General features: G+C 42.4%; 1 protein-coding gene across 1 annotated transcript; it reads right to left on the bottom strand.

Moving 5' to 3' along the window:
- Positions 1-8,126: 8,126 nt before the first annotated feature.
- On the bottom strand, positions 8,127-10,492 carry LOC102308321 (inward rectifier potassium channel 13). Its single transcript, XM_005935326.2, has 2 exons — positions 9,874-10,492; positions 8,127-9,390 (listed from the first exon to the last, which is right to left on the bottom strand). Exons 1-2 carry the CDS (start codon positions 10,388-10,390, stop codon positions 8,819-8,821), a joined length of 1,089 nt encoding a protein of 362 aa, XP_005935388.1. The 5' UTR covers positions 10,391-10,492; the 3' UTR covers positions 8,127-8,818.
- Between the last annotated feature and the right edge of the window lie 1,023 nt (positions 10,493-11,515).

Here is an 11,515-nt window from a genome sequence, read left to right on the forward strand (position 1 = left end):
GAATGGCTGCAATCCAGGCCATCCGTCGCCTCTTTGTTACTTCAGTAACACAGCTTGAACAATTTCTGTTCAACGATGGAATCCAATAAAAACCGATCTCTTTCCCCGTCGGCTTCCCCTGGCTGTCATGCGACCGGCTATTGCAGTTAATAATACAACAGCTTCTTGCCACTCTTTTTCTTTTTATCGCTGTGTGACTTTTTTCATGTGAAAGCCTGCGTGTGTTAGTACTGCTTGCCACTCGTTCCCAGAATCCTTTGCGGTTTTACCCCTGAATAATATCACATTTTCAATCTCTATAGGGCTTGGAGCGTGATGTCACGGGAGGGGGCCATGACAGTAGGCCAAACGAAGCACACGGAAGCGTCAGCTATGGTTCGTACGTACTGCGTGGTCGGTTGCAACGTTAGATCACATGATAGGGAAGGCAAGAAGCTGGAAAATGGGCTCTCTTTTCATCGTTTCCCCTCCTGGAGGCAACGGGAGGGATCTCATGTATCCGATATTACTAAACGAAGACGTCAGGCACGCAAGGCAAGTGCAACGAAGGCGAAAAAGAGCACCCAAAAACATACAAAATTGTGCTCATTGTACGCTAATCTGCACATAACTTTCAGATGAATCACACACCTGGAATACTGGTGTACATTTACCTTATGTGTATGCACTAATTTTATCTTACAGGCTTTCATTATACAGCTGCAGAGTCTGAAGGTGTGCGCCGTGCAGAAGTAATAGATGAAGATCTGACAGAAGACTAACAACAAAATCACCATGTCATGGAGGCTGCGGACAGGAGTTACTCATATCATGTGAGGGTGAAGACACAACACTGCTTGATAACAATGTTAAGGTGTGCTGTGTTTTGGTGAACATGTGTGGTTGTCAAACCAGGGCCAAATGAAGCTTGCTCTTGTTGAATATTCATAAAACTGCTGTGTTGCATGTACAGTTCATTGTAAATAATTGTACTTTCTGTGAAGTGGTTTCAATACAACAGAAATGAAAAGTATGTTGTTGTTTTTTTATTATTATTCAAGACCTGTTCACATGTACTTAGCAAATACATGTGCGGTTACACATGAAATACAAACTATTTACATGGCAACGCACAGCTGGCACCAATGGTGAATCGTTCATCCAGAGCAATTTTTGGGGCAGCTGCTGAGGAGAAGTCAATGTTATGTGCAACCTGTGGCTGTATCTTGGTCATATGGTGAACGTACTCACAACGTGGAGGCTTAAAAACGGCCAAATCTTGTACCCAACTGTTTGGGAATTAGGTGTGCGCCTCCAGGGATTTATAATTCCGAAAATGATTCGCCGTGTATGCGCTGACTCCACAGACAAGGTACGCGAAAATATCGGGATAGGACAACGGCGGTAGGCTGTCTGGGTTTCCACTCCGCTGCCTTATTTCAGACGGGTCCACATTACCAATGCACGCTACCATCTCTTGGCGTCTGGGCACAATCGGTCGCGATACAGCCCTTTGTCTTTTGCACAGATTTTAAGCATGGTTCTGGCAGTCCTGCTTCCAACACTTACTGTGTTTTGATTTGTGGCCTTCTGTCATGGCGCCGCGATCCCACAATGCACTGCGGCGTGACGTCAACTCCAAAGCCCAATACCGTCCTTTTTCTTTTGAGCTACTTTTCAGAATGGTTCGTAACAATCTTGTTTTGATTCGTGGCCTGCCAAGATGGTGCTGCGCTCCCACAATGCATTGCGCCGTTACGTCAACTCCAAAGCCCTTTGCGTGCAGGAGGATATGCACATGCGCATTACCATGGTGATTTTAAAAATAAAGATAAAATGAAAAGTAATTAATAAAAAGTACAGATTTAAATATTCCCACAAATGTGCAATGAACGTGCAAAAACTCTGTTCATTAGTTGTTGCTGTTTCTTTCTCTTTTTTTTGGAAAATAACTTCGTCTTCCGACAGTGAGAGGAACGGCCGGATACAGGAGACGGGAAGAAACAAGCCGATAGACTATGCACCTTACCATATGCTACTTCCGGTGGGGAAACTCCTGTAGGGCGCTTCGTTTCCGGTGTGAAACGAAATCTTCATTTAGGTTATTTTACCTCCACAAAGCTGAGACGTGGTTTGCGATACATGTGGCAAAAAAGTGCTCCAAGAGTGAGGTGTTGTGGCCATACTTGCCAACCTTGAGACCTCAGAATTAGGGAGATATTCAAAAGGGCTGTTAGGGGGGGTGATAAATACATTTTGCAGTGTTTATTTATCGGATAAAATACGTTAAATGTCACCATTATTATTGGCCGGCCCGGAAACAGCGGGAGTGTCCAAATTCAGAGGCTGCTTCCACCTGAGGACGCGGCCTTCGCGGTCTAAAGAAAGCAGGGTAGTACGCAGTGTTGGGTAAGTTACTTTAAAATAGTAACTTAGTTACATTACTAGTTACTTCTCTCAAAAGTAACTCAGTTACTTCAAGTTACTCGTTACTTTCAAAGTAACTAGTTACTAGGGAAAGTAACTTTGGTTTTACTCAGAATTCTCTTGTTAATGTGTTGCTTCCATAACTTTGCCAGTCTTCTAGCTTGCTTACTTGCCACAGTGCACTGTGCCACCTACCAATAGAAAGGAAAAGATAATGTGCATATTTCCACGAGAGAAATCCCACGCCTGGACCGTCATTGACTGCTGCCATGATTCTAGCCTACGTCACAGCGTCATGTGCGCCTTTTACATCCAACACAAAAACTGCAGTCGTGGTGCTTTGATTGTACTCAGAACTCGGAAATTCTGCCTTCTGAATAGGAAGATGTAGGTAACACCAGACTGCAGATGAGCTGCATACAGGGCTGGACTGGGACAGAAAATCGTCCCGGGCATTTTGACTAGAGACCGGCCCACCATTATAGGAAAAATCATAAAGCCTTTGAATGAAAATAAACACTGTTGTGACAGTGATGTACACTGTTCTGATGGTATATATGCATCAATCTATCAATCGTTTGTTGTAAGATTCAGATAATTATTTTTTAAAAGCTAGACATTTTAAATGAGAATAAGAAAGAAAAGTATTTCTTTGTGCCCCCCTCTCCCTGTTAATGCCCTACCTGGCCCCCTGGCAACACTTTGCTAGATCCGCCCCTGCACAGTTACCAGCTGTCAGCTACCTAAAAAAGGATCCTGGTGTTATTTGTCTCTCAGAAACAGTTCATAACTTCCCTTCAACTCATTCATGTCACCTAAAAGGTAAACCTGTTTCTCCATCACCTGTTCAGCTCTGATGATCCAGTAAGGACATCTCCTGGTTTCATCTTCATGTTTCCCTCTCACCAGATAACCAAACCATATCATGACCAGCAGCTTTACAGCTGTGGCTCCAGCAAACATCAGCTGATACTAGAAATTAATATTAAATAAATTCTAACAACAGCTGATCAAGCTTAAACGTGCTGCTGTTGTTTAGCGCGACATCCGCTGGTTTCCTCTTTCTGGCGCAAAGTGAGCGATAAACAAACAAGAGAGCCGATCAGCTGATCATTGATCAGTTTCATGATTGAAGTAGAAACGGGAGAGGGAGGGGGGAGAATGAAAGAAGAAGAGGCAGCTGTGCAGCAAAGACACAGAATAACTCCAGGACAAACTGTTCCTTTTCACCTCAATAAGAAACGCGTAATATTTTCTCTGAATACCAGACGGGACGGTTGGCAACTCTAATAACTTATGAACAAAATAAAGTTCAACATCATTAACTTCATAGCACCACCCAGCTGTATAGAAACTCCGTCATGCTAGCTAGCACGCAGTACGGAAAAAGTCAGAATAACGAAAATAAACTCCACCTAAACTTGGTTCATATCTGACCCAGAGAGACTGCAGGTCAGAACTTCTTACCTGAAGTTCAGTTCACACTTGGACCGGCGGCCGCCTCGGGTCTCTTTTCCTTCATCCACCTGCTGCCTCCACCACTTGCTAATGTTACTGAATCTGTGGAAGCTCCGCGATGCCACCACACGAAGTAACGAGTAACGACCCTATCTAAATCCTCACACACCGACTCTGTTCAGACCGAGTCTCTTCTTCGCATCTCTGAAACTTTTTTGTTCTCTGTGTGCCTTTGTTTTATTTTTAGTATTTGTTTCTCTTGTTTTGTCTACATTCCTCTTGATTGTGTGTATCTCTCCTGTTTTCTCTTTAGTCCTGTGGTCCACTATTTCCTGGCACAGTCGGTGTGGAGAACCCACAACTTTGCTGCACATGTACAATGACAATAAAGGCTATTCTGGAACTATCAACACTGGGAAATCGTGTTTTGTTTTTTGCACCTTGTTTTTCCGCTGTTAATAAACTCACTGTCTCAGGAAGTCCTGTTTTTCTACCGTACAGCAAACCTGTCAGACTGACAAAGTTATTAATCTGTTTCCCCTTCACTGCTGTTTGTATCAGAGAGAGAAGATGAGAAGTTGAAGGAAGGAGACATCATGTGTGTGTGTGTGTGTGTGTTCATGTGTGTGTTCAAGTGAAACTGCTGTTACAAATGAAATAAGTTGATAAATGCTTCATATATAATGTTACAGAGTTCAATGTGAGTCTAGATTGAATATCAGGGTGGTGTACGGCTGACATTCAGTAATGTTGGACATGTTTGGAAGAAGAAATTGCAGCAGTGCATCAGTGAGAGTACTTTACATTTGGGAAAATAAACATGAATGTTTAAACTTGAGGTATGAGTTGTTTTCTAGTGTTCATTTTTAATTGATTTTTACTAGTGCTGTCAGCGTTAATCTTGTTAAAATGATGTTAACGCCATAACCACATTGACGCGGCAAATCGGCATTAGCGAGTTAGCACGGATCGCCCTGTGCGTGGGGCTGCACGGCTAACCGCGCTACACGTTAATGAGCTAACCGCGTCCAGCCACACGCACGGAGCGATCCGTGCTAACTCACTAACGCAGATTTGCTGCGTTAATGCGGGTAGGCGTTAGCGTCATTCTAACGCTGGCAGCTCTAACTTTTACATTTTTGGTCACTCCATCCCTCTGTTTTTATGTAACCTTTATTTCACAACCTTATGTGGTCTGTGTATTTTGCCAGGTCTCTCTTGGAAATGAGATTTTTTTATACCTGGATGAATAAAGGACTAATAAAAATTTTACACGTCCTCTCAAAATGGGCATGTACTGAGATGAGCTCTGAACACTCAGACACTGAAAATAAACTTGTCATCCTGCGAAACGGTGGTTCCCCGCGTCTGTGGAATTCACTGAGCGACCCATTTCTTTCACAAGTATCTGTAGAAGCAGATTAGGTGTTTGATTTGATACACTTGTTGCCATGGGAGTGATTGGAGCACATGAAATCAATGATTTAGGAGGGTGAATGAATACTTTTGGCAATATAATGTATCAACACAGAAACACAGCCTACATCTTTAGTTTTAAAATGTATTTTAAAACATATTAATAACAAAAAGCAACTGAATTGAAAGACTCAAGCAGTGTGTTACATGGTTAACTGTCAGTGGCTAAAAATATTAATGAAAAAAAATAAAATAAGGAGAGTTGGAAAAAAAAAGTTTTTAAAAAGTTTCTCAAAGATGTTTCCTGATTTATTAGACCAGGCCTCTCTGTTGTTGTCACACTTCCCTATATAATAATTATTTGCTGATGCTTGTGATACTTTTGTTTCCATAAAAGTGCAAATTGTAACTAATCTCAGAGAATCTGAAAGCAGAGCAGAGGCAGGTTGAACTGTATGGCAGCTGAAGTTCAGTATTGACTACAGCAGTTGGTGCAGTGATGTATAGGATGGATGCAAGCTGGTGAGGAGCCGTATGACCGAGCCGTCTGAGGTGAAAGGAGAAAGATCACTTTACTTTGACATGTTTTAATATATCTTTATTTATAGACCCAGTCCTTCCTTTGTCCTTGTTTTTGTCACAGTGTTATTTCCCCCTGTGTCCTCTACATCAAAGCATTTAGTTTGCTGTTTCCTTTTCATGGATTCTGAGTGTCTGCACTTTGCTTTCAACCTAAATGAAGATTTTGCATTGTGTTATATCTGTCTACATGCGTCTGCATGCTGGGCTTTTCTTCCTCAATGTTGCCATGCTAAATAAAGCTGTTGTCGGTGGTGTCCAGGTGATACTGCATGTTGTCCTTAAATCACAACCATGCTGAGCTATGTCGGGTTTTTAGCTCTTTTCTGTTACAGAAGTACTATTTTATGTCTGTCAAACTGTGTTAACCTTGGCGTTTGTCTTAGATTCAACTAAAGGAAGAAGAACAAACGACTTGTTTTTGCAGCAGGCTGTTAGCAGTGCCTAAAGTTATTATTTAAAACTGGTTCTGTTCTGAGTTGTGTTATGTGTTGATACAACTCTGGTTCATTCCTTGACTTAGGTGCCTTTTTTGATTAACAGAGTTACAGATTAGTGTTGAATGGATTAAAAAACGCTTTCCTGTGAAATAGCTCAGCTACAGGGACTGGACTGGAAAAGAGTGAACAAGCAGCCAGTGTTCAAAGATATACTGGGAAAATAAAACCTGGAAAACTATTGCTCAAGACTATTGTGACTCAGTATCAGTACTCAACAGTTCTGCACAGTACTGTACACAGATGCTTGTTTTATACCGTTAGTTTGGAGACATTCATTTATAACCACACAGTTAAAAAATAGAGTGAGAGTTTCTACTTTGATTTCTACGTTTTTTAATTGCTCTCAAAGTAAAATTAGCATATTATTTGTTTATCTTTGTTTCCCCTTTTTTACATTAAACTTCACATCTTCAGTGAAAATGTGCTGATGCGTTCTGCTAGTGTTGCACTCGTGCTGCAGAGATAACTGTTTGGGAAACCAACACACTTGTTCTTTGTGCTTCTGGCTGCTTGTAGATGTAACACTTTCATTTATGGCTTGTGGTGATGTATTCAGTTCAGCATTATTTATATGGTGCTATGGTGCCACATCACTTTGGCTTTAAATGATAATGACAACAGCAAACGCACGGTTGCCCCGAGACTTCAGCCGAGAGCGAGGTTGCTCCAGAAGAAGTTGGGTAGCAGATCTAAGTGCTCTGACGGGAGTGTGTAACCTGAGAAGCTCATTGAGGTAGTTCGGCACCAAAATACTGATAATTTTGGACATGAAGAGTAGTATTTTAAATTGAATACGGTACTTAACTGGCAGCCAGTGCAAGCCAGCAAGAACAGGAGTGATGGAGGAAAATTTCCTGCTACCCGTCAAAAGGCGTGCCGCCGCATTCTGGACAGTCTGCAATCTCAGGAGAAGGGAGGAGGAAAGGCCAGTGTAAAGAGAGCTGCAGTAGTCCAACCTGGGAGTCACGAATGCATGAATACGTTTCTCCAGATCTTTATGCGGCATATAGCGCTTAGCCTTTGAAATGAGGCGCAGCTGATGAAAACTAGACCTCAGTACAGCAAACACTTGCTTGGCAAATTTAAACGAGCTATCCAGTAATATGCCCAAGTTACTGGCATAATCAGAAGGGGAGCTAGCAAATTTAACAGTCCAATCAGAGAACAGATGAGCTTGGCTGCCAGGACCAGTGCTGTGAGTCACACCACAGAGTGACTCACACTGAGCCGCAGAAGCGCTGTCACCATCATCCATCTTCAAACTGTATTACCCTCCCAGAACCTGAAGCTCAGTAAAGCACAACTCTGATAGTCAAACCCATCTGTTCTCTGATTGGATTGTTACATTTGTGACTGCCATGACATTGACCAATCACCTGAAAGGAAGAAAATTGAGTCAATCTTGCACTTGCAAGTTGAAACTCGCACACGGAACATGAACGCAGAGTTTTACACCTATTATTTTGCTTTGTATAAGCAAACAGACCGAAACAACAATGAAAAAGCAACTTGTGTAATTATTTTTACAAACACACACGTTCTCCTGTATGGATGCACAAACATAACATTTCCAGATATTTTCCTACAAGTACAAAATCTTTACAAACTGTTGCGAAATCAGTTTTACCCCGGTTCTTTTATTCGTCGAAACTTCCAGAGACGGCACCAGAACTCAGTAGTCATTTCACAAAACCTTTATTCATCTTTATTCATCTTCATTTAAGCATTCATCTTCATTTAAGCATGCACTTCTAGAAGGGAAGACGAGGCCGGTGTCCCTCTCTAAATCTTCACCCCTTTGTTAGTTACAGCCAGCTTTATAGAGGTGACCCCATCATAAAACCCCCCACGGTGTGCTGCAAACTCTGTCTGTGTTTATGTGCACGAGCACATGAATGCCTACATGTGTGCATTCCCTCGTGTCTATGTGAGTGCTCGTGTGTGACTGTGTACCTGTGTGTATGTGTGAGTGCACATGAGTGAGTGTGCGTGTGGATGTGTGTGCGTGACAGTTAAAACACTATGGGTGTAGGTAACTCCCTAGAGGTCATAAAACCCCTCTCCCTTCCAGACCACAGTTACAAATGTTGAGACCCCCACCCATACATCCTCTGGGGAATTTCCACTCAGTGGGGGAGGTCTCCTACACTCTACTCCTAAGTTCACGACACAGTCAGCCTTTATTACTTTAAGGGCAGTGTCTCTACAATAGTTCTACATTATATTTTAACACATTTCTGAACTCTAAAATCAGCTAAACATTCTACAATATGGACCTCAGGAACACGCTTCCTTAGGTTTTGCACCGAGGACTTGATGGTGATGGAGTCTGCACCAGCACTGACAGTGTGTCTGACGTGCACTTGATTTTTTTATGCTTAATCATTTATTAATGTTTACAAGATTCAGTGAAATACCTCCTGAGAAAAAAGAAAATTACTATCTCTTGAGATTTTCCTTCAGCATCCTTGCTCCATCCCATCACTGTTGATCTGCACTACAGAGTCTTTGTTCACAGGCTCATTTGAAGGGGCTGTGCTTAAGTGCTGGGAGCTCACTGTGTACCTCCCGCAGGAGTCTATCCTGAAAGCAGGGGCAAAGCAGTGGTTTAATTTGATTTCTTGGCGAAGGTAGGAGGTCCTCTTCTGGCATGAGTCACCAGTTCCCTCCTGCAAGGCCGACAGGAAAACCACCAACTCAAAGTTAGTGGAGGACCCCTCACACAGGGCAGGGTAGAGCGGGCTCTGAGGCTCCAGGGGGTGGTAAAAGGTGAGTGGGAATATGAACAAAGGACATGCCTTTTGGCCCAAATGGTCCAAATAGAAGTCCAGAGAGGTCTGGTGGAGAGCCTGACCTTCACACTTGTAAAGCACAGCACTCAACTTTACATCGACCAGAGGCCGCTTCAGCAGATTGGTGGCTCGGACCATGAGGCACGTCTGGCCCAGGTGTTGACCTACCACTGCCTGGGGGCTGAACTGGATGGCTCCTGCTTGTTTCTGGGGGCGGGAGAGCTTGGCTACAAATGCACCTGAATGTTAAGACAATGACATCATTCATGAACAAATATGTCATACTGTGACATCATCAGGAATAAATACGCATGCTTATGCAATGATTTGATCTGCTGTTATTTAAGGCAAGGCAGCAAGTCTCAAAGCAAGTGAAAGAACAAAGTGACCAATTTTTATAACGTTTTTACTGAAATAAATAAAATCACAGTGATGTCACTTTTGAAATAAAGTCTTGATTCTTTTCATGCCTCTTTCAGATGTGCTCTATGTGAGCATACAGGGATTGAATGGAGACTGCTACCATAGACTCAGTTTAATGAGGAAAATTTCAAAATGCCCTTTTTTACGAGTAAATCATTGCAAGATTTCATGAAAAGGCCTAATCTTCTGAAATTGTAAATGTCATTTACTTTTTACAAAGTAGAAAAACTGTTACCTTCTCTTTTGTCTTACAATTTATACGTTAAAACTAGAATTAGAATACCTGATGAGCGCTTTACCTGTGATAAATACTTCCAGCATGAGCCCCAGCAGCATCTGTACAGCTAGCAACGCTATGGCACTGGGACAGTCTCCACTGGGGAACATGGTGCCATAACCGATGGTTAGCTGTGTCTCCAAAGAGAAAGAAAAGGCAGCAGAGAAGCTTGTAATGTACTTTACACAGACAACATGCCCCTGTGGTGGGGCATCGTGATCTTGCACATCAAGGTCTCCATTCAGATGAGCCAACAAATACCAGAGACAGGCAAAAAACAACCAGTGAGCCACGAAGGAGCTGCAGAAGGCCAGAAGAGTCCATCTCCAGCGAAGATTTACCAGCAGTCCCCACAGGTCCTGCAGGGCCAGCAGCCAAGCTCTGTGCAAAGACTCTCTCCGTGAGCCTGAAGAAGACAGAGGGACACGAAAAGCACAGCGTCCCTCTTTGGTGATCAGGCGCTGATAAGGTGGAGAGGACAGAAGTAGAGATGAGGACGCCTTGTCACCTGGAACACTAACCTTGGATTTGGAAGTCATAGTTGTGATCCTGGAAAGACTTTACTGGAAAATGTCAGCAGTTGCTATCAGACGGACTTTTGTATGTCACCATACAGAGATCGATCTGAGACTAGACTAAAGCAAACCTTGGCATCCTTTAAATACATTTTAATTCTGCTGAGCGATGGAGATTTAAATGTAAAATATTATCCATCTAGCTCATACTAATAGTTAACCATACCGTGAGACAGACGGCATGGAAAAAAGGTGGGGGCCAGAGCACTGAGCTGTGGGTGAATTATTGTATGACGAGTTAACCTTTGCACAGGTCAATTTCTTGGGTTTCTCTCTGTTTTTCCTAAACTGTTTAGTGACAGAAAAATAAGATCTCAATAGATATGTTGTAATATCTTCTGGAGCGTTATTCTCGATTTTATATAAAAAATAAAAAAATTATTTTTATATTGGCCTCAATATTGGCTCAAAAGAGATGCTGATGAAGGCTAGCATTCAGCTGAAAAATCTAGATGTACCAGTGAGAGTCACCAAGTTAAAAATGTTCAAAGTATGCAGTACACGGCTCATTAACACCAGAAGGTCTGAAAAACCAGAAAAAAATAACTGAAGTGGACAACTAAACAGTGGAACGGCAGGAAAAACGCTCTTTGTGAGGTAAAAAATAAGACACAGTCATAAATAGAAGTACAGTGCCATGTCATGTGCCATACATGTGCAGGCAGAGACCCAGAATGCAATAAAGAAGCAAACTGAAAATCTCAGCTAGCTCACAAAAGGTGGAGTAGATAAAACAGTAACAACGCAAACTAACTGGGAAACATACAGCTGGAAGCTCACGCGCCATACGGAAGACTATCAAAGTAAAACAGGAAGTAATACACTCACAGAACTTGCCTTAGAATCCTTTGTTTTAAGGATTTCTTCAGAGGTAAAGTAATCCAGATTCAGTTTGTAATATGCTTTAAAACAGCGCTGCCATGGTGTAACTCAGTTTAACGCATTAACCTGAACTGTCCATCAAAGTGACCAAACAGCAACTATGGGTGCAGTTCAAATCGATTTTGGGTGCTGACAGCAGACGTCTCACAGGTTTGGTCACTCTGACCAAAATTCACTGAACCAGCAGCAAAAGATCAAAACTACGCG

Source organism: Haplochromis burtoni, unplaced genomic scaffold (genome assembly GCF_018398535.1).
Source record: "Haplochromis burtoni strain Fernald_Lab_line unplaced genomic scaffold, NCSU_Asbu1 Contig_193, whole genome shotgun sequence".
Classification (NCBI taxonomy): domain Eukaryota; kingdom Metazoa; phylum Chordata; class Actinopteri; order Cichliformes; family Cichlidae; genus Haplochromis; species Haplochromis burtoni.